This window comes from Diorhabda carinulata, chromosome 3 (assembly GCF_026250575.1).
Source record: "Diorhabda carinulata isolate Delta chromosome 3, icDioCari1.1, whole genome shotgun sequence".
Classification (NCBI taxonomy): Eukaryota; Metazoa; Arthropoda; class Insecta; order Coleoptera; family Chrysomelidae; genus Diorhabda; species Diorhabda carinulata.
Genome location: NC_079462.1, coordinates 32,103,571 through 32,128,013, shown reverse-complemented (window position 1 = coordinate 32,128,013; position 24,443 = coordinate 32,103,571). Strand labels below are relative to the sequence as shown.

The 24,443-nt window shown below is 33.1% G+C and overlaps 2 protein-coding genes across 2 annotated transcripts; one reads left to right on the top strand and one right to left on the bottom strand.

The window, feature by feature from the left end:
• The first annotated feature begins 10 nt into the window (after positions 1 to 10).
• Positions 11 to 1,461, top strand: LOC130891140 (probable methyltransferase-like protein 15 homolog). Its single transcript, XM_057795722.1, has 2 exons — positions 11 to 494; positions 830 to 1,461. The coding sequence occupies exons 1-2, from the start codon at positions 11 to 13 to the stop codon at positions 1,423 to 1,425; spliced, it is 1,080 nt and encodes a 359-aa protein (XP_057651705.1). The 3' UTR covers positions 1,426 to 1,461.
• LOC130891139 (C-1-tetrahydrofolate synthase, cytoplasmic) lies at positions 1,449 to 22,641 on the bottom strand. Its single transcript, XM_057795721.1, has 15 exons — positions 22,386 to 22,641; positions 21,106 to 21,304; positions 17,814 to 17,950; positions 17,451 to 17,685; positions 15,498 to 15,609; positions 10,469 to 10,694; positions 9,094 to 9,267; positions 7,463 to 7,599; positions 6,201 to 6,349; positions 4,175 to 4,358; positions 3,683 to 4,111; positions 3,353 to 3,605; positions 2,647 to 2,932; positions 1,723 to 1,875; positions 1,449 to 1,630 (listed from the first exon to the last, which is right to left on the bottom strand). The coding sequence occupies exons 1-15, from the start codon at positions 22,559 to 22,561 to the stop codon at positions 1,541 to 1,543; spliced, it is 2,940 nt and encodes a 979-aa protein (XP_057651704.1). The 5' UTR covers positions 22,562 to 22,641; the 3' UTR covers positions 1,449 to 1,540.
• Between the last annotated feature and the right edge of the window lie 1,802 nt (positions 22,642 to 24,443).

The following is a 24,443-nucleotide window of genomic DNA, read 5'->3' as shown; positions in this document are numbered from 1 at the left end:
GTATTCAATTATGTTTGCTAGATATATTAAGAAATGTAGATCTCTAAGATGCTTTAGTACATTACCTGAACAAAGTTCTGCTGATATAAAAAAACTTCCTCATATCCCTGTTATGATAGAGGAAGTTTTAAGTTATTTGAAACCTTCAAATAAAAATGTAGTAATGGATATGACTTTCGGAGCTGGTGGTCATAGTCGTCGTATTTTAGAATGTGCCCCAAAAATAAAACTAATAGCTCTTGATAGAGATCCCTTGGCTTCACATTATGCTGAACAATTAGCAGAAGAATTTCCTCATCAAGTAGTACCATTACTTGGACGTTTCTCTGATTTACCTAAGCTACTTCAATCTAAAGGCATACCACAAAATTCGATAGATGGCATACTGTTTGATTTTGGATGTTCATCTATGCAGTTTGATGATGGAAAAAGAGGTTTTTCCATATCGGAAAATGGTCCTCTAGACATGAGAATGGATGGGAATAGATTTCCAGGTAACAATTTATATTTCCTTTTATATATATTTTCTTAAGTTCTAACAAATTACATATTATTTTATGAGTGTTTTTACGCAGTAAAAAGTAGAGCTTATATACTACGAAAACATCCCATTAGCTTAAAGAACTGTATATGTTTTGATTGATACTAAAGTAAATATAAATAATAAAAAATAAAACAAGATTTTTTTGAATTGACCTTGTTTTTGAAACTACAGCTAAATTGAATAAGTAAAAGTGTACCAGACATCCCTATCTTCTCATACTAAGGTTAATAATTTCATTAACTTTATATCAATTACATAATAAATGTAATTTTCTATTATTTCAAGATTCTATAACAGCAGCAGATGTTGTTGCTAAAGCAACAGAAGAGGATCTTTACAAAATAATCAAAACATATGGTGAAGAAAAGCAAGCTAGAAAAATAGCTAGAGCCATTGTAGAAGCACGATATATGTTCAAGACTCTAACGACAACACAAGAATTATCAGATATAGTAAAATCTGTTTGTATAGAAGATTTCAGATTGGATAAATTACATCGTGAAACGCATGTAGCTACAAAAACTTTCCAAGCTCTTAGAATTTTTGTTAACAACGAATTGAATGAAATGAATTATGGATTAATTCTAGCCCACAGATATTTGAAGTTAGGAGGTCGAATAGTAACGATTACGTTTCATTCATTAGAAGATACAATTGTAAAGAGACACTTAACTGGAAATATGTTGGGACATACTGTTAATCCACTTCCGTTAAGGTTTAGTAACCAATCACTTTCTGTAAGCGAGGAAATAGTCAAACATATCATGGAACCGCAGTGGAAAATGCTACATCAACACGTTATAACACCTAAGTATGAAGAAGTAGAGAATAATCCTAGAAGTAGATCTGCCAAATTGCGAGCAGCTGTTAAAATTAAATAGTTATGTATAAATAAATAAGTAAATAAATGAAAACAATTTTATTTATTTCTTTAAGACTTGAAACATTTAGTATATGGATGTGCCTTGGTATTTCCAAATGTATTTTTGATAGAACTTAGAAGAGACCCTCAATTTCTCCCGTTTCAATATTCAAGTCAATGTCGTATATAGCAGGTCGTGTTGGTAATCCAGGCATTTTTGTTATCTGAAAATAAAATTGAAAAAAAATATATATTAACAACATACATACTTTTGGATGAAATATAAAATGTCTAATAATAAAATAATAATACTCACTTCTCCTGTCAATGGAATTACAAACTCTGCTCCTACTGATATGGACATATCTCTTATTGGAATGATGAATCCTGTTGGTGCGCCTTTAATTGATGGATCTGCCGTCAAGGATAAAGGTGTCTTTGCCATACATATTGGAAGATTTCCATAACCCTAGATAAACATCACTCATTAGTGTTACACCAGCCGTTATATATTTAACTAGTGTTATGTATGGGTAGTACAGCATATGCGTACATGTTTTACTGTCGTGGGGACGCATAAACTTTATTTATTTACACCACCCTATAGCCTAAGGGCCTATTAAATGGTGGAAAAGACATACATAAGAGTTAACAAATTGAACAATTTAGCACCTGGAAAGTGGAATAAAGAGTGGGACCGAATGGCAACCCGAGGAGTTATATGACTTAGCAATTCTGAACAGTCAATTTTGTGAAGGAATATCAAAGAAAAACACATATGTCTAATCGCTAGATCATTTAAGTTAAAGCGTTGGAACAGTGTGTGTTGAGGTATTTCTTCTGGTGGTTAAATCTTTTTAGACCTGAACTGCATATATTTAACATACTTCTGTGAATATTATTTATTCTGATATGAGGTTTCTAAAGGCTACACTAAGAATAATATTAACATGCTCAACAAAGTTTAATTTACTATCAAATGTAACACCAACATCTTTGAAGTGGTAAACAGAATGGAGGCGAGCATGACGTGTTCTAGACAATCATAAATGTCAAAGATAGTTCACCTGTTGAGAAACTGGTATAACGCACAATGATCGCGCTCTTGACGTTGAACTTTCCACTTGTTACGCGTTGAACGTCAAAAACATAACATTCAAAGTGCTTTGGATACATTAAGAGTAAGTTTGTTGTTACTCAAATATGGTTCAGGGTTCATTTAGATTCAACATATATTTACCTGCTCTTCGTATTGTTTAATTTTCTTCTCCGCAATTTCTGTGTAAGAAACTCCACCAGCACCGTACATTTCACGACTAATTATTTCTATTTTTTCTTTAATTGGCCGATTAAGTTCGTATAAAAATTTGAAATTACTCGATTGTGAAGTAGCATCGATAACAGCCTTGGCTAAATCGATGGCTCCTTTACCACCGAGTGCCCAGTGTTTGGAAACCACGGCATCAAATGCACCAGATTGTTTGCAAGCTGTTCTCAATAATTCAACTTCAGCATCTGTGTCAGTTCTACAATAAGAAGATATATGATATACCAACAATGTATATATTTTTTAATCATAACTCGTCTTAATTTTAAGTATTTTTTAATTGAAGTTGAACAGATTTTTATTTGAATATTCATATGTTAATATAAAATTATATTATACATATACATGATCTTTTCTAAGTGTGGAAGAGCTCATGCGCACGACGTGTGTCTTGACAGGCCCCAGTTCTATGTAAGATTTTTCTTTTATTGCCTTTTTTATCACGTGTGATACAAAATGATTAGGTTAGGATTAAATAAATAAAAATTAAGTGGTAATTTAAAATTTTTATCTATTAGAAAACCAATTTCAATCAAAAGAGATCTGAAATCGAGACGATTAATCGACAAAAACTTTTAAGAAACAAGCCAGAACTTCAAATTGAAATAATTATACTTACTGACGATGATTTATTGCCACAACTACCGGTAGACCAAATTTAATGGCGTTGCTAATATGTTTAAGCACATTAGGAATTCCTTTGCGTAACAATTCCAAGTTTTCTTCAGTATATTCAGATGCCAATGGCGCACCTGGGGTAACTGGTGGACCACCACCATGCATTTTCAAAGCTCTAATAGTCGTTACTAGTACCACAGCATTTGGAACATCACCAGACGCTCTACATTTGATATCAAAAAATTTTTCCATACCTGGAGGATGTATACTATATAATATTGAGTGAGATTTTGGATAGTGTTATGTCAAAATTAATTCATACAAAACTTACCAATATCTGATGAAAATCCAGCTTCAGTTACAAGTATACCATCTTCTCCAACTAATTTCAAACCAATTTTGTCGGCTATTATAGAATTGGAACCATGAGCGATATTGGCAAAAGGTCCAGCGTGCATGAAAACTGGAGAACCTTCTAAACTTTGAAGTAGAGTAGGTTCAATAGTATCTTTAAGCAACACCATCAAAGCACCGGTAACCCCTAAATCATCAGCGGTAACAGGTTTGTTGTTTTTATCGAAAGCTACTACCATATTCGCTAATCGCTGCTTAAAGTCACCTAAATCTGTGGCTAAAGCTAAGATAGCCATAATTTCACTAGCTACACTTATTTGGAAACCTTCTTTTCGTGTTAAACCCTTTTCAGTGGGAGATTCTCCAATGGTAATTTGTCGAAGGTAACGGTCATTAATATCCAAAACTAAAATTGACAAAATTATGTAATTACTATTGAAAATTACGGAGTGCAAAATTTTAGATCTACCTCTATTCCACACAATATTATTAGAATCGATATTCAACCGAGCAAATTTTGTTTTTTCTTCTGACGTAAGACTATCTGGATCAGTTTTGTTGATTCCTAATCTTTGCAGACGTCTCAATTGAATATTGGAGAATTTCCTGGTGCCTTTTATCTTCGGAACAAGACGGTCGTACAAAGCTTGATCCTTAAACATAAAATTTCCAAAATAAATGGAACTAAATATTTTTTTTATTAGATAGAAAATATAATTATGTCGAGTATAGTTCTGTTTTGGGCAGGAAAAAAAGGGTTCCCCGAAGTTGTTAATGGGAATAGACCAAAGGGCAGGAATGCCTAAGTCTGTCTGCATTATTTCATTTTGTCGACAATTTGGCTGATGAACAAGCTCACCATCGAGATGAGTCCATTAATGATAACTTTTTTGTTAGTAGTTTCATATGCATATAATAAATCATTTAATGTCATACTTATACTGTGGCACTCAAATAGTTTCGTAAGCGAATTTCAAACAAATTTTTGTTCACTTTCACAATTTTTTGAAAAATATTAGCTCTGCTTAGTTCAATAGCGGCTTTTATTATTAAAACAGCTTGTGATAACGTTTTGAATTTATTTTGTGACGTTTAAATATAGAAAATAGTGAATTTAAAATTACAAACTAATGTTAGAAACATAAGCATGGAAGTTGAGGACTTCTTTTGTTATGATCTCGAGAAAAAATGGCCATGAAACAAACTGGTGAATTCACAACTGAATTCGCCAAAATCACGAATGCTAAGAACAATATTCATAGTCGCCAAAGAGGATCTAGCATCGGTAGAACATTTTAAGGCAATATCAGAAATGATGTGCTATTTCTAGATCAAAGTAGGAAAAGAAAATGAGAGCATGTTAAATACACATGCACCAAGAAAGAACGAATAATTAGAAAGCACCCTAAACATGAGGAAACGAGTGAGAATGGGTGCTTGTTGTTGCTAGCATAAAATCGTATGAAGATTCATAAAAGAACATGGCTGAGTCCTTACGGTCAGTATTATAACCAAATAGATTATTGCCTGAATCAACGTGAGTTTATGAATAAAATAAACAATGTCGTAGTTACCTAGGAGCCGACACAGACAGCGAACATATTTCAAAATTAGCGGAAATCGAAGAAAAACTACAAAGAAAGAGAAAACAAAATAACAGATCCAAGTGGAACAATTTATAGAAAATGAAGCAAAGAGAGCAAGATATGCAGAAAAAATTTGAACAACGCTAATTCAAATAGAGAGACTACAATGAATGGAAACACATAGAAGAAACCATCAAGAAAGCTACAGATAAAAAAGAAAGAGAGTGGATGGTTCGACAAAGAATGTAAGAAATAAATTGTAAGTTTTGGTATATTAATTTAATAAACTGGGCAATAGTATAAGGTTATAAAGGAGATTAATAGTATTGTATCAGCGATGTCAATTAAAAAATTTTTGGAAGCATCTAAACCAAGCGTTGTAATGTTCACAAAGAACCCAAATTAACTATGAACAAGAGACATTACTTACGTTGTACCATGCCATTCGACTTGTTACGTTTTTCTTCAAACATTTTGAATATTGCTTTGTTCACGTATTGTGCCACAGTAGTCATTTCGGATTTATTTATTTTAATTTTCGAGTTTTTGAAGAAATCAATTTGTTGCCGACGTAACAATACGTAAGAAAAAATAATAAATTAATTCATACATTTGACGAAAGAGTGAGTTTTCAGAGGTTAACAACGCTACAGTGATTATATCTTTAGTTTTCGCCATGTTTTTGGTGTCGTCTGTCAAAATTTTATATGAATCTGATCGAAAGATGGACGGTTATGCGCATGTCGATTCGTCTTCTATTATCTCATCCTACATATTCACCTAATCTAACTCCTTATTGTTTGGAAAAATTGGAAGCTATATGTGTGATATAGAAACTTTTTAATGGAATGGTAACTCTTTCGTCAAATAGTCCTCGTATCTTAGAGCTTATTAAAACAATATATTTACTTTTTGAGTGGCTTCATGGAAAATTCTGGCATCTAATTGGGCTGCTAGTAAATTATTAGCAGCAGTAATTGCATGGATGTCTCCTGTCAAATGAAGATTCACGTCCTCCATTGGTATAACTTGGGAATATCCACCACCTGCTGCACCACCTAAAATTCGATAATGATATTCTAAAATAGGCCGAGAACTGTACAAAAAGCTTTTTTGCCCTATATTCTTCTTTACTAAAACTATTTATAACCTTTCGAATATCAGAGAGAGAACTTTCGAAAAAAATTATTGCTGTTTGTTCTAAAATCTGAAATACCATCATCAGATATAAAATTTGAGCTGTGGCATACGAGGTTAACAAAAAATCTGAGTAAGGAACGTTAATTTTTGACAATATAAAATTATTTTAAAAAAACTCAAAAAAATTGTATTTTCACGCAGAAAAAAATTTTTTTTTTGACATTTTCTTTGTAAAAACACCTCAAAGTGAGAATAATTTCGCATACACCGGATTTTTTCACGAATGGTTATTCGAATTATAATTAGAAAACTTCTAAAACATCGAATGGCTTTTTAGAGATCTATATAGCGTGCCATCTGTCTAATAGTAGTGAAACTACGCGCCGCTGCGAAGTTACCTGCAGTGCGGGGATGTGTCAACTCTCAAAAACTCTCATTACAATCTTCCTATTCTTATAGTTCACGAGTCACGAACGCCATCTAGCGTTCACATACTAAATACCAGTTTACGGTTAGGTTAGGTTAGGTTGGTGCCAATTTTGTATAAAAAAAAAGAAATTGATCAATGGCGATGAAGAAGAGTCGATTTGAAAGAAGGACAATTTATTAATTGATGTAATGAAGAAGGAACAAATTCGGATATGCACTTCTAGTATCGTTTTTTTTTATCAAAAGATGAACAGAATATGTGGGATTTTATAAGTTTGATCCAATCTGCTAGTCTGGATTGTTCTTGGTACGGTTAATGGAAGCGTTTTAATGATAAACGGTTAACAAACGGGTTGGAACACGTAATTTCTATTGCGCAGAATCGTCAACGTACCAAGGACGGTTTTTTGATAGGTTGGAACAAACCTTATAATATAACTATATGGAATTATTCCATGTTGTTATCGAGTTTATATTAAATATAAATAAATATTAAACTCTAATTAGTACTTTTACCATCGATTCTTTGTAATAACTTCGTTTGGTTTTAAGTCAGCTTATGATATTTTGAACTACACTAAATTCAACCCTATACTTAATACCTTTTATTCCAAAAGTTGGACCCTGTGATGGTTGTCTCATAGTAGCAAAAGTATTCTTTTTCAAATGAGTCGATAAAGCTTGTACCAGTCCCAATAGAGTCGTACTTTTACCTTCTCCCAACGGAGTTGGTGTCATTCTGAAACCCAGGAAAATATTGGCAAAAATTGATAATCGTATCTTAAGTCAAAGTACTAACAGTTAGAAATCGTTTCGTTCGTTAGAAAACAGTTTGCATGAAAAATTTGTCACTTTCATGCTTCGATAACTTCTGTACTCATTGAACATGCTACTAAATTAAAAGAACTTTAGAAGGTATACTTCAAATTCGAGATTATTTTTCGAATTTACACGAACTGAAACATTAGGCTAGACGCGTACATACAACTTTCCATTATTAAGTCGAAATCGATGGACGTCAACAATTTCATCTCGACTCAACTATTTAGTTGTCCATTGAAAAGTTATATTTTTAGGACCCCTACCTTGCGTTTCTCAGAGAACACAACTTTATTTGATAGATGTGTGGGGATAGGTCATTGGGAGCTTAACTGCAAGTTTATGTGGTTGCAATTCTTGTCCCCCAGCCACCATCTTGAAAAAAAGGGTGCAAACACCTTTTTTTCATCGTATGAAAAATTTGTGAAGACATAATTTGTGGCAAATCGCTTTGCCTAAAATTATGTTTATATGACATTCTGTCATAAGTCGTTAATTTAAAAAGTTATGAGCTAAAAAGTGCTCTTAATTTTTTTTCAACAAAAAATTATCTCGAAACAATCTTTTAGATCTTCTTTTGAGGATTAATTTTTTGAATTTGATTAATTTTTGTGGCTCTAAGAGCGCTCCAAAAATGTTGGGGCGCTTCAATACTCACAAAATTGTGGCGAAAACGAAACGTTGATAACTTGAAGAGTTACTAAGAAATATTTTTAACTTTTACAGAATAAGTGAAAGAAATTTCAATGGAATCGTTTATCCTTGTCGATGCACCTCCTCCCTTTTTTTTAATTATCATTTAAATATTCTTTCTACGGCTTGAGTTACAGCGCAGGTCGCTTTTCTATACATTCAATGAAGTGCTCGACTTCATCTACGAAGACAGTTCCCACCATTTCGAGAACACCCGAATAGTTCTAAGATCGTCCAAACGATAAAACACAACCGATCTGAATAGGGCATCGACTGTTTAGTCGTGTGTGTGCGTTCTCCAATACAAGGCTATGGACAAAGAGTCGGCGAGCGATTGTTCTACTTTTTAGTTAAAAAGCAGTCGATATATTTTTATTTTTTGATTTCTTGTGGAAATCTGCATAGACAATCCAGCGGCACTAAAGCTCTGCAAAGCATGACCTCCGGATCAAAGACTCAAAAAACTAGCTGCAGAAAAGAACTACACCAACATACACAATTACACTATCTGACGCGCGTTTCGATAACCAAATTATCATCTTCAGAGATTGAAGGTAAACTGTTCACCTTCAGTCTCTGAAGTAGTGGAAACATTTTGTATCCGTGGAGAGCTCCTAATGTTTAATCCAAAGGTTATTTGATATTTATATTGTTAAAATGAATATACAAGTTATAAATACTATTATTTCGAGCAGTGTATTAAGTAGGAAATATAACTTACCCTGCAACAACAACATATTTTCCATTCTTTTGATCTTTGAGCCTATCCAATACAGTTAATGATATTTTAGCCTTTTTACTTCCGTATTGCGAAATTTCCGATTGGTAAATACCAATTTCTTCTGCCAATACTGTAATGTCTTTCGGTGTTTGAGCTCTAGATATTTCAATATCACTTGAAATTGAAAAAAAAATTGAGTTCCAGATGATTTATTATAGAGTTTTACAAATGACAGTTTTACAAGTATTAGAATGTGATAAGAGTGTATATAAAACAAGTCTTAAGTAGCCGCTCGGGGTAGTGAACAATTTGTTGAAATTGCCACATTGGGACGGTAAAAAGTAAATCAAACGATGTATTCAAATAAATTAGGTAATAAGTGGTAGATAATGGTAAGTTTAGGGTATAAATGCACCCCACCGTTTTCTGATTAAAAACTGTTTAAACAAATAAGAAGCTTACAATAGAATACGGGCTTTCGAACTTTGACAGTTGGTAGTAGCCACGTTATTGCAGCTAGATTTACCAAATTGGGTGTCAGGGATTCAGTATGATAACATTGGACAAATTTGAATTCACTAGTTCATTCAACTAACACCTGTAAGTCGACAAAACACAAACAACATCTCCGGTATTCCGTAGACCAGAACTAGTCAAATATTACGTTATGTCTTCGGCCTTCACCCGTACAAACTTCAACTGACTCTGGAGGTGAAGATAAACATACCATAGACAAAAAGTGTTCGCTTTAACGGATCTGAAACAGTTGAAAACTGATCCTAGTTTGATCCGAAACTTATCTTCAACTCTAATTATGGATGAAATTGTCTAATTTGGGATATCAATCCAAACGGGAACCAAGATTGATAAATTCATTCAAAAAAGTGAAGATTTGAATCAATAGGCATCTTTGGTCTATATTTTTTGAGAGCTACGTTAGCCAGGCTTTCACTAGCATCGGCTAGCGCTTTAAGATGATTAATGGAAGGTAGTTTAAACAAGGGAGCCACTACATACCACATTGGACATTATGTACAAGCGATTTGAGAAAATAATCACTTCACAAGGAACTAATCGCTAATTCCGGGGACCCTCAATATAACCTTTGTTTTTAGTCAAATTGAACCTGAATTAGGAGCCAAAGTCAAGGAAAATTTTATTTCAGAAACACGCCACATTGAGAAGCAGCCGTGGAAATTGGAACGAAATAATAAAAATAAATTCATACCACTCTTTGATTTAATTAGATCTGAAGATAACATTGTTTAATAAAAGGCCCTATATAAAGTGACAATACCCAAATAGCAGATGATTTTGTTTCCTATCAGTTTATGGGTGAAACTAATTCTAAAATGATCAAAGAATTGATATCTACCTTGGTACTGGCGTCAACAACTTCAAGGGAAGAGGTGTTAAATTCCAAGACCCGTTTATTAATTTCTGTGCTGCTTTTTGGGCACTGTCTACTGTATTTTTCATTAACATTGCGACTGTCATAGGTCCAACACCACCTGGTACGGGAGTTATGTGGGATGCTACTTCTTTAGCCTCTTCGTAAGCTACATCACCAACTAGCCGTTGACCACTCTTCTTGGTAGGATCTAAATCAATTATTGATAATTTTGTAAGAAGGAAAATACCAAGCATTCACCTAACGTTGATTATTGCTTACAATTGAAGTGATTTCAAATCATATTCGTTTTGTTTCAAACTGTAACTATTTATTCTAACATTGTACTCGAAATTAAAATATCTTACACTTCATTAAAAATGATTATTTCGTTTATAACTATCGTTAGTAACAATAAAGATTATTATATGGTAAAAAATCACAACGTGTTTGCTGATAAATATAGACAATAGTGTGGAATGGTAGTATGGGTAGAATGAAAATGGACGACAACTGTTTTGAACTAGATACAGCAGACGCCAACTAGCATTTATGATTGTATTGAATCACCTTCCAGTAGCATAGAATAGAAAAAGAATTTTTATATATTTATAGAACAGAGAGATTACATCAATTCACCAAATTTTTCAATCAAACATATGTCTAACAAGGCGATGATCTGGAGAAAATGATCGAGCAATTCCTTCCATAGGACCACACTCTTTCACAGGTCTTAAAAACGAGAAAAAATCCGAAACATGGAATAAGATTCCTCAATTGAAACAATCGAAGGAATTTCTTTCCTATTCCACCAACTGGTCCCAAAAGGCTCCTTCTTTGGTCAAAGACGAGCTAAGGAGAGTTACTGCTTATTGAACACTGTTTCATGATGACCAACTGAAGAACATCGGAAGAACTCCCGATAGCTTTTACTGTTTCTATAAAGAACCAAAGAAAACCGTCCAACACCCCCTTTGTAAGTGCTAGACAGTCCATAAACGGTACTTACAAGTTTTTTAAAGAGCCACATAGCCCCCAGATAGGTTTAGCTCACTATGCAAGTTGCTACCTGACTGTTGAATAGTCCATAGGTCATAGTGTTAGCTCAATTAAAAATTCAACAAACAAATATTTGCATTCCCTTATCGAATGTGATTATTCACAAAATAATTTCAACTTATAACGTAAATCAAATTTCTTCTTACATTGTTACATATAATTTTTATTTACAAAAATTAAAATCGTAACTGCTGTTGTAATAAAAAAGACTTACCCATGTTTTTATTGTATTTTCTTCTACTTTATATTATAAATAAACGATAAGAAATGTAGTTTTCTATCAGTGGATAATAAACGACTTCCTATATACGAGTAGTGATAAACGATTTGTCTAATTAACACTTTAAACTTAGCATACTCAGTACTTATATTCAACAATGTTTAAACAATAAACCCGCATTCAGTAAACAAATATAGAGATAAATGTATATAAAAAAAAAACAGTTGATTGTGGGTATTAACTATCAGATTGCGTAATGGAATCCCTTCCTAAGAAATTGGTTCATATTACTAGCACGAAACTCAATGATAAATTATTCTTTTCCTGCTAACCGATTACGCAACAAGTGCAAATAGGATTGATCAAAGTTAGAACGTAAAAGAATTTCTAAATATCCTTGATTTATTTAAATTATTATCATATACGAGGTGTGATCACGACATAAATAAATTCTATTTAATACTAGCTGTGTAAGTGACATTATTTGCAGTGTCCGTCGAGTAACATGGATTTTGATTTTGTTGTTTAAAGTTGAAGCTGAAAACCAAATACGTTAGAATCTATCTTTGGTGCTAATGTAGTAAATAGAAGACTGTATACAAGTGGTACAAGTTGTCTCCAAACGAAGATCACATTTAAAAATTTTAAGAAAAGTATGAAGTTTATTGAAAAAATATTTATTATATATTGAAATAAAGTACTCGAAAATTTATTTCTTAAAAATTACTTAGTCAAAATGTAAACCGTTGCGATCATGACATTCGTTTAATTTAAGCACTAAAGTTGCCTATGAATTCTCCATGATTGCCGCCATTTTGTGACGAATATTTTCTTTTAAGAAAGGCAATAAACTTGACCCCAATAACTACCGCCCCATTAGCCTTACACCAATCATCTGTAACGTTATGGAATCTATAATTTCAGAATATGTCAGTGAATTTGTTTTGATCGAAAAAATAATACTTAAACAACAACATGGATTTGTAAAAGGACGTTCAATGACGAATCTACTTTGGTGTGTTAATCTTCTCCTTCTTTTAATGCTTATCCATTAATGGATATCTGGATGTCTGAATATCTTGTATACCCGTCCACTGCCTCACGTTCCGCAACCATGACATCCTCTTCCGTCCCAATCCTCTCTTACCTTCAATCTTGCCCTCGACTATCAGCTGAAGGAATTGATATTTATGGCCTCGCATTATATAGCAATCTTTCGTTTCTTCACGATGTTAAAGAGTTCACGGTCTTTATTGATACGCCTGAGAATATCCTCACTCCTCACTTTGGCAGTCCATGGTATCTTCAGGATTCTACGATATACCCACATTTCGAATGCCTCTAATTTGTTGATGTTTTTCGCCTTAAAGATCCAACCCTCCATCCCGTAAAGAAGCACTGACCAAACGTTGCACCGCACAAGTTTCAGTCTAAGATCAAGATCAAAGTCGGTACATGTAAATACATTTTTAAATTTTATGAATGTACTTCGAGCTTGTTCAATTCGGCATTTTATTTCACCGTCCGACGACCATTCTTCATAGAGCCATGTTCCTGGATATTTAAATTTTTCTACCCGTTCTATAGGTTTTCCATTATATGTTACTCTAGATTTTCTAAACGTATTCGCTTCCCTAGTGATATTCATGAATTTAGTTTTTTTGATATTGATGTTTAATTCCATGTTTTGGCTATGTCCGCCTACTATATTAATTAGTTGTTGTAGGTCATCTATATTATCTGTAATCAGTATTGTGTCATCGACGTAACGTATGTTGTTGACCCAGACTCCATTAACTTTGATCCCAATGGTCTCTATCTTCAAGTGACTCTCGAAAGATGGTGTGTTAATGAATGGAAAAAATCTTTAGACAAGAAAATCCTAACGGACATCATTTATCTAGATTTTGCGAAAGCGTTCGACCGAGTGCCAAAACGAAGATTACTGTACAAATTGGCATACGAGGTGATCTACTGGAGTGAATTGACTCATTCTTAACCAAAAGAAAGTTCTGTGTGAAAGTAGGAAATTGTTTTTCAGCTGAGAAATCCGTATTAAGCGGTGTTCCGCAGGGATCAGTACTGTGTCTTCTCTTATTTATAATATACGCAAGTGACCTCCAATTTCATATTCAATGCAACAAAGTTTTCTATGCCGACGATTCGAAAATTATCGCTGATTCATCTCTTCATATAAATCTTCAAGAAGACTTGGATTCTAAGTGGTGCTCAGACTGGATGTTGCCTCTTAATGCCGATAAGTGTGTAGCTCTTTACTTAGGCAAAAACAATCCGAGACATACATCATTCTTAAACGGTAACGCCTTAAATGAAGTAAATTCTTATAATGATCTCGGTGTTACAATTACTACGGATTTGAGTTGGTCCGAACATGTTATAAGTATCCGGAATGTGATATCCGGAACTAGTGCGGGATAAAGATCTTCTCGAAAAAGTTCAGCATCGATCAACCAGACTATCCTTCGGATGTACAAGACCTAATTATACAGAAAGACTAAATATAATGGATTTACCGACCTTCGTCTTCTTGGGGATATGATAATCACCTATCGCATTTTAAATTACAATTATGGTAACTTAAGAAACATATTTAATGTTGACACTGATAATCGGCTTCGAGGACACAGATGGAAATTGAATAAAGAAATATTCACTTGCCGGACAAGGCAACGTTTTTTGTGTAATCGTGTTTTTTCAACATGGAATCATCTACCTGAGGATATTGTAACGGCACCGTCTGTCAATATTTTTAAGAATAGACTGGTACTTTAATTACTTTAATTTTTGTAATATTTATAGTATATTTCAGGGCTTATGGATCTTAGGGTCCCTGCCCGTACCTTATTGGAATAATAATAATAATTCTGGGTCAGTTTGTTAGCGTAAACTTTAGATTTGACATAACCTCACAGGAAAATGTCCATTGATCTAAAATCGGAACTGCGGGGAGGCCATCTTATGTCACCTTTTCTGGAGATCAATTTGCCAGTGTGTGAAGTTGCTCTGATATGCTGGAACCATTTTCTTTGGCTATAACCTTCAAGATTTTGCAGTTCAGCACATCTGCACATATCGTTCTGAATTCACTGCAATTGTGCGCCCCCTTTTATCTTCAAAAAAGTCACTTTGGGCGATTGTAGGGGTTTCTGATGTTTGTGTTTTGGATTGGTTGTACTCCAGTAACGGCAATTTTGCTTATTAAGATGAAAATGAGCTTCACCCGAAAATAAGATATTGATAAAATGAGGCACCAACCGTATTTTGTAAGGGCGCAGCCCTAAATATTTGTGTAAAATGCGAAAAAATGATGATCCATACACGTTTAAGCCAACAGCAAGCTCCCGAATAAATAGTCACGAACACTTTATACGTTTTCGAGACTAGAAGACCATGGGCGCCCAGATTTTGGTTTTTCCAGTACTGATAAAGTTTCTTCAAACTCTTCAACTATTTTTCATTCAGTCAAGTGCCTGGCGCATCATTCAAATGACCAAGAATTAACCTTTTTATACTTCACGCACGGTTCGCTCCCAAGAAATGCTCCATAGCGACTAAATTACCAAGAGCCAGGTTACCGATTGACATACTTCCCCTGCCTCTCCGAATAGTTGAGGTCACGTAATAAGCAATACAATCTTACACATTATATTAGCGATTTAAATGTAAACATTGAAGAACATTGAACAGTAAACGAAGAGTAGTTTCATGACTTACCTGGAATAGCAGTAATACCACAGTCAATAACAACAGCTCCTGGTTTGATCCAACTACCTTTTACTAATTCAGGTTGTCCTATACCAACAACTAATATATCGGCTTTCTGGCACTAAAATACAAAGTACAGAAACCAAAATAAGAAAAAAGGAATCAAAACCTAAGACGTAATTAAAATATCGCTAGGAAAAAAAGGAACCTAGCAAATAAGAATTAACCAACAGTGCCTAGAGGAATTTCAAAATTGTGTTGTATAATTCAGTTTAGAAATAAAATAATTGATGAGGATGAATTAACATCAGTGAGGGAGCATTTGCAAATTATGTTATACTAATAGCAAGTAACAGAAATGAACAAGAACAAAAGTAAAGGTGATTGGGGAGACTCAGATACACTGCAACAAGTTAAACACTAACAATATCTAAGAACAATGATAGGAGAAAACGGACAGATATAAATAAAAGAATTGCAACAACCAATACGCAGTATCACGCCATGAACACTAAATTCATGATTAAAGAAGTTTTGTGAGTATGACGCACAAGCCAAAAATCGATTTTATTCATCAAAGCAACCTCCTTCAAAAGCAACTTCTCGTTGCCGTGCGTGTAGAAAGATTTGTCTTTTGCTTCAAAATAAGCTTTAGTTTCTGCAATTGTATCCTCATTTGATCTGCATTTCTTAACAGCGAGCATTTTTTTTAGATCGGCCAACAGCCAGTTGTCATTGGGGATCAGACCTGAACTATAAGGTGGATGAGGAAGCAATTCAAAGTGTAATTTGTTTAATTTAACCGTTGCCATCGACTTGTGGATCGGTGCATTGACTTGGTGAAACAGTGGTTTTTCCTTCGACATATGAGGTCGTTCTTCGTTGATTTGTGCATTTAAACTATCTAACAACTTTATGTAGTATTCGCTACAGAAATTCTCTCCCTTTGGTAGATAGTGGATGAATAATATTCCAGGCGTATTCCAAAATACTGAAGCCATAACCTTCCCAGCTGACTACTGTGCCTTGGACGTGGTTCACCGGCTGCAGTCCGGTGATGGATCCATGTTTCATCCATTGTCGCATGTCGATGCAAAAAATCTGATTTATTACGTGTAAAAATTATTTTTTTCATCAAGAAGCAATGATAAATTACCACAAGAAAATTGTTTTGAATCCATTGTTTTAAAAAAAACCTAAAGTAGCTTCACTTAAATGGCTGTCACTTTTTTCTGACTAATCGAAATGTCATGAAATTTCACACGTAGTCTTTTGAAAGTTGGTACTTCATAAACGTCATATGGTAGCGCCATCTGTGTGTTAGTCACATGAAATAATTATAAAGAAAAAAGACAGTTATAATGGTAGGGACACCTACAATAAATGAAGAAAAAACGATCAGTTAAAAAAGGTTAAAAAAAGAAAATTTAACATTTATTCTTACAAGTTATTTATGATGTAGGCACCTATTATCTCGAATATATGGTTTTAGATTCAAATTTTGCAAGAAAATAGGTTTGGAGGGAAAATAATTCACATAGAATATTCTAGACTTCAGTCATTCGAATGTTTTTATGATTTGGTAAGAGAGATTCCAAAAGCCACTTGTGTCACATTTTGCTCTGCTAAGGAGGGAGAACGGCGTCGCAGAATTATTAAAAAATTCTAAATTCAGAAACCAATTTTTTGACGAATTATTACATATGATTCCTTCATCATTATGTCATCTATATATGAGCAAATAGCTTAAAAATTATGATATTTAGATCCCAAAAAGTATGGGAAAATTATTGCACCAAGGTTTTTGCAAAAACGAGATACTGCTGCAGAAACAAGTTGACACAATGTGTTAATCCTTGATGTTACAAAATTCCAAGACGGAAGACTCGAAATTATGAGTATCTACCAACATATACGTATCTAAATTATGAAGTAAATCTTAGTCATGACAAATTGACTTACCACTCCTTTTAAATCCTTAGTTTTGGAATGGCACACTGTGACTGTAGCGTGATTCCATTTAAGTAGTTCAGCGACTGGAGTACCGAGTATTTTACTTCTTCCCAATACCACAGCGGTAGCTCCTGCTATGTTAACTCCGGTTCTTTTGATAAGCTCAATTACACCATTCGGAGTACACGGGAGAAACGATGATAGTTCTCCAATAGCCACTTTACCTTCATTAACCGTATTCAATCTAAACGTTACAATAATTTATCAGTTTTTCTATTCAAAGTATGTGTTTAAGATGATTAAAGTGAACTTAAAACATTGACCTAATAACAACTAATTAATCATATCAAACAATAAATAAAAGATATTCACCCATCAACGTCCTTTTGTGGCGACACCGCATCGGTTACTAAATTAGAGTTTATTTTATTGTCGGATTCTAATGGCATTTGTACAATGATACCATGAATGCTTGGATCATTATTTAATTCTTCTACTCTATGAAGTACCTAAAATTATAATTTCATATAAGGCTTTATCCATTCAATTTCTTGGATCAGTTTTTGAAACTAATAGTTTCATAACTGATCTTGTCTATCATCTGCCGAGTTTCCGAGATTTTTTAATGAATTGCATTCGATCGGTATGTGGATGGATCTTTCCTTTTACATCCCAAAGAATCTACTAGTTCTATTTCTTAAGGTATCTATTTAGGTGACAATGTCTTCTTAGAACTTCCGTTTAGACTCTTGATGTACATTTATTTTGGTCAATGCATTCTTCATATCACTTTTAATGATGGCTTCGTAGTAGTATTTTTGCTTGCTTTAACTCTACAATGTTGTCTTGATAGATTTATATGTTTTTCGTTTATTTCTTATAAATTTTCCCCAATATTGTATCAGTGCTAATTCACTGATTATCAATGTCTCCTTTCTTTCTTTTCCAATGTACTCTGGTACCCACAACTACAGAAGTACGGCATTCAATGTTTGCTTGGACATCGGACATGATTATTATTCTTTACAGATTGTAGCTATGGTGTGCTCATCCCATTTATATTCTGTATTGAATTTCTTTACAAAACTCTATTTCTTATCAAACATCTTATAACATATTGCAGGATTCCTGCTACTGACTAGCCAAGGAGTATTTTTTCTGCAATATTCCCTTTATGTTTGGTCTTGATATCATGATATGCGGTAATCTGAGGGTCAGAAATACTGCTATAGTCAGTCTAGCAAGAGTTGTCTTTCATAAACAGATTCGATACCCTAAGCAATAGTTCAATACGTGAGAGGTCTCACAATTAGATCCATTTTTAATTTAACTGTTATTTTCTTTTCATGCTTATTCTGCAGGCGTTTACTATTCAGTATCTTAGTTAGGTATACGACCTCTTGTTTACTTCTTTTCAATGAATTTTGATGGATCTGAATACTAAAGAACCAAACAAAATTTCAATATCAAAATATTTTATTACTGAACATATTCTCCTTTTAATTGGATACATTTATTACAGTGAACCTGCAACGTCTCTAGATCTTTAAAAAAAAATGTTTCTTCTTCCTCTGCAAACCAGAACTCAAAAGCTTTTATTACCTCTTCGTTGGAAGAAAATTTACGACTTTTTAAACTTTTTTTCAGTTGAGGGTATGCAGGGACGTTGTCCTGCAAAAACAGAACACTTTGGATAGCTTTCCGCGTCTTTTCTCTTTAATTTTTCCCGTAGAGTGGTCAGTAATGTCGAATAGTATTCTCATTAATCTGAATTAAACTGTAGCTAGAACTTTTCCAGCAGATTTTTTGAGACGAAACTTCTTAGGTCTTGGAGAACCAGAGTGTCGCCATTCCATCGATTGTTGCTTTGTTTCTGGATCGTAGAAATGTATCCAAGTCTCATCCATAGTAACAATTCGGTTTAAGAAGTCTACATCGTTTTCAAATCGAGCACAGATTGAATGCGATGCTTCTACTCTTGCACGCTTTTGGTCAACATTCAAACATTTGGGGATCCATTTTGCAGCAATTTTTCTCATGTCCAAATTGACGTGAACTATATGATGAACGCGTTCGTATAAAATATTCAGTGCTTCAGATATCCGACTTTTCACTTCAGATTACTTTGGAAACAGAAATTGTGTTACTAATGATAACTTAGAAATAACTTTTGCTAAAATTCGTTTACATACATTTATTGTATTTAACTATCTCGAAATATTTCTTTTTGTCGTAGTTGTTCTTTTCTTTGTAGTTTTCAAGTCTCAAATATATAATTAAACATGTTAATTAAGGAACAGTTTCAGTTCTCGCAAGATACTATTCCATTTCAATCACGTGAACAAATGTTTCATTTCAGATACTTACACAAGATCAAATTTTTATGTTTATCTGGTATTTATTTAGCGCTAATCTCCAATACATGATTCTTCCGTCGTTCCTCAGATAATTAAAAGTCATGGTTGATATATTTTTACTTTAGTTCACTGACTAAAGATCAAGATAAAATTTTTCTAATCCATTTTACGAAATTAATTAGTTAGTTATGAAATTTGATTGGAATTACTAAATATATAAATAAGTATATCAATAAGAAACTTATCACATAATTATTTTTTCTATATTGCAAGGTCAAGTGACAACAATTATACAGTGTGTACTAAATAAATACACCACCTAGTTGAGTTCACTTCACAGAACAGGTGCTTCAATCCTGTTTTTTAACCGTGTATGGTCACTTGATAGTGGTTCTTTGATCGATCTTCTTCCAACTGAGGAAAGAGCCACTGTAAGGTATCCAAATAAGAATAGCTAGTAGCAAATGTAAATTTGGGAGAGTCTCTTTGCACTTAAGTGATATTTTCATATCAAATCAGCATCTCCACTAACGTGAACGATCTATGACTTGATAGAGAAAATTTTCATCGTCATTGAACAACGATAAGTACTAGTTGTAAATGTTAAACTCTCCAAAACGTTTGGGTTACACTTGACCAATTCTCGCAATCAATCACTCCTGGTTATCCCGTATTCTTTTATTATGGAAACAAAATTGGCCGTATTTGCCAACTTGTAGTAGGCTGGGTATATATTTCAAATTTTATTGAATATATTTGAAGATGAGGTACATCTCCTTGTATTATAGTGAAAATTGCAATCTGAATTCCTTAAAGGTAACCCACAAAACTTAAGTAGCAACTCAATTTTGATACGTACTGTAATACGTGATAAAACATATCTAAGTATCATTTGTTTTATACGATTATTGACCAAAACATTGGGCTTTAAAAGACAAAATTTATGTGAGAAAATATTTTTGGAATTTATTTTGCTGTAAACATCAGAATTGAATTTAAGTTGGTACAGTTTAAGCTGGCAACATTGTAGTATTTAATAAGTTACGAAATAATCTCTGAACAGTAACGTTTAGTACTAGTTATTAGTCGCTGTATATCTCTTATGTAGTTGTAATATATTTCAAATAAATTTGAAATTAACTGATCTTATTCATTATTTGAGTGTTTCAGTACTATCACCAACTTCTTCGACAGTTTTTAGTGGTACTAGTTAATCTCCAAAATGTAAGAATCGAATATAAATACAATATTCATCTAATATAGAAATATCAACAAACGGAAAGTAGGAAAATAGTAAAGACACTTACTTCCAATTCAGTTATGGTTCTTGGTAATTTAATATGTCGAGCTTTTATACCAATTTTAGCGGCTGTCTCTATTTTCATACGAATGTAGACGTTAGAGTCTTCCCTATCTCCAACTTGAACAATCGCTAAACCTGGTTGGAAATTTGGTAAACTATTTTTCATCTTAGTGACTACATCTTTCAGTTGTTGGATAATATCTCTATAAGAAGCAAAACTAATTTTAAAGGAATGTTTTGACTCGCAGCGGGATCGTCCTTATTTTGAACTAACGCTGTAGGCATCAGCTAAGATTAATATCAAAATATACACCTAGAAATCTGAACAATTCAATCATGAAAGAGAAATTCTAATGTAACGTAACACACGTTACCTTTCAACTGAAAGTTTAAATACTATAAGGAAGACATGTAGAAATTCAAGGGCTGAGCATCGAGTGATTAAAGCGGGGATAGACAAGCCCTTCATGGGACCCCAACCCTTTTGTGGTATCAGCTACAGAACAATGGAAAACGCACTAAAAAGAAGGTAGATAGGAGTAAAACCAATTATTGGGACAACCTGTAGGGGCTCAGACTTTTCTGTGAAACTATAATCAGAGTAGATCTGTTGAAGGTATCAACCTAAGTAAGTATAATCTACGAATATCAACAGGAGTTCTATCGAAGCACTGTCGACTCAACAAGCACCTGAAGACCTAGCAGATAATGCGTGTGCATATTTGGTTGCGGAACTTCACAGAACTACACCTAGAAGAGTATGAAATAGAAGACGAAGATATCTGGCAACTTCAGCCATCCCACATTCTAAACTTTAGAAGTAGGATTAACAGACTAAAAAAATATCAAGAAATATTCTTAAGAACAATCAACGTCAAAAAATTCCTCAATTCTATGAAGTTATTGGACAATGTCACGAAGCAACTATGATTGCTGTTTTTAAAACTAAGTTTCGAATATTACAAAACCCACAAAGAATTTTAACTAAAGAATAAAAACATGTATAAGTGGAAAACAAAAAATCGAAAAACCTGAATAATTTGATTTTAATACTTTAATTTTGATCCTGAATAAGTTTTTAATATTTTTAGTATATCATTTAAATAATAAAAACGGAATTTATAACTACGTAATTGCGATATGTTGTGAAACATGTTAAAAAATTATTAATAAATTCTTTAGTTTCTACATTAAAGGCTGTAATGTAAAACTTTTTTTCATATAAGTAAATACAGAAAATAATATTTGACATTAAATTTCATTATTAAGAAAAAATTCACTTACCTCGATATTTGAGTGCCAGAGATAATTTTACCTTTTTCTAATGACGACATTTTAGTTTTAGCTCTAAAATGGTACAGAAATACTGGTTCTCGGTTTATAATATTACTTAATCTAAGTTCAAAAGCTATCATTTTTTGATAACATTCGAATAAATTCTTAGAAATTTCACGTTGCATGGAATAGACAAATATTTTTATTAAACTATAAAAGTAAAAGTTAAAATGTCCTTAAATCGAAGAAATTTCTGATTAATTGTGAAGAAATACAGATTTTCATGCAATAAACTAAATACCGTATAAGGCATAATAACAATCGACACAGAAATAATATTAGGGAATAAACAAAACAATAAAATAAACTAAACACAAAATTACATTATATTAAAAAAAAATCCTGGATTCAAATAGGAATCTAGTTATAGCATGCGATCAAACGGTACGGAAACCCTCGCGCTCACAAAATATTTTGTGAATAAAATACGCATTGTACAGAGAAAAATGAAAATAACGATGCTAGGCCCTTCGCTTAGAAAGAAAGTTCCGAATACCTACCCACCAAATATCAGGTATTACTGACGCAATTGAACAAATTAAAAAATTAGAATTGAATTGGTCTGGCCACGTAGCTTTGCAGATGGATGCTGGGGAAAAAACAATTTGGGATGGGGAACGTGCAATTAACATATAATAATGGTCATTTCAGTTTTCCAATACTTATACTTTTCGTCTAAAAGATATATTCACTATGAAAATACCTCAACCGAAATTAAAACATATATAAACATATTGAAAACAGAAATGCAGCTCAGGTTCCCATAAGAAAATATATCTGCCTGGTAGTGCAAAATTACTGGCGATTTATTTGAATTTGTAAAAATTGAAATTCAGTTGTCCAATATTTGATTTTATAATAATAATGAACTTACCTATATTTATCAAAAACTTTGAATTGAACGTTTGGTAATTATTGATAAAAGATTTATTGTCCTGGTGATGAAAACGTTGATTAATTACTTATTGATAAGAAAAATAATATAAATTCAAATGCTGGAAATTGTATCAAAATGTCTGTATTTTTCCAACCAAAACAATTAAATCAATATGTAAGTAATACGAAAGTAAATTAATTATTGTAAGCATTACTGAGTCATTTCTGTCCACGAAACACGAAATGTTCTGTCACCTGTTTCTAAACAAAAACAATTGTTGGCACTGATTGCTCATGGACTGAGTATGGGTGATCTGAAGAGCCATTTAATGGTAACGCAACAAGTTTTCTAGGAATTTATTTATATACTAACTCTACCTATAATAGAAATGCTCAAAAAATGGTTTAAGTTATCACCTGGTACTGTTTAGATTCAATATTACATGATTAAAATTGGAATAAACTGACTGAACCACTCAACCTATTCCTACCCTTCAAGTTCTTGGGTCATGAATAGTTCAAAGAGACGTTGCTTAGAAAATCCAATAATCTGACTGAGCTACTCAACCTATTCCTATTCCTCAATGATCGTATCTAAAGTTTTTGGGTCATGACTAGTTCAAAGATACGTTGCTTAGAAAATCCAATAATCTGACTGAGCTACTCAACCTATTCCTATTCCTTAATGATCGTATCTAAAGTTTTCGGGTCATGACTAGTTCAAATAAACGTAGCTTAGAAAAACCAATAAAGTGACTGAACACTCAATCTATTCCTATCTCTCAATAATCGTATGTAGAGGTTTTAGGTCATGAGTAGTTCAAAGAGACGATGCTTAGTTTTTGCTAGTTGCTTAAGTTTTACTCAATAATCGTATCTAAAGTTTTTGGGTCATGAGTAGTTCAAAGAGACGTTGCTTAGAAAATCCAATCAACTGACTGAACTACTCAGCCTATTTCTATCCCTCAATGATCCTTATAATTAAAATAAAAACATGAGTATGGAGGTAACGTTCATAAAGTCATTGTCATTGCCGTGTTATCAACCACCTGGGAGTAATAGAGACGATAATACATATTCCAAAAAAAAATAGATTCCTGTATGGTTTCTGTTTTAGAAAATATTAATTCA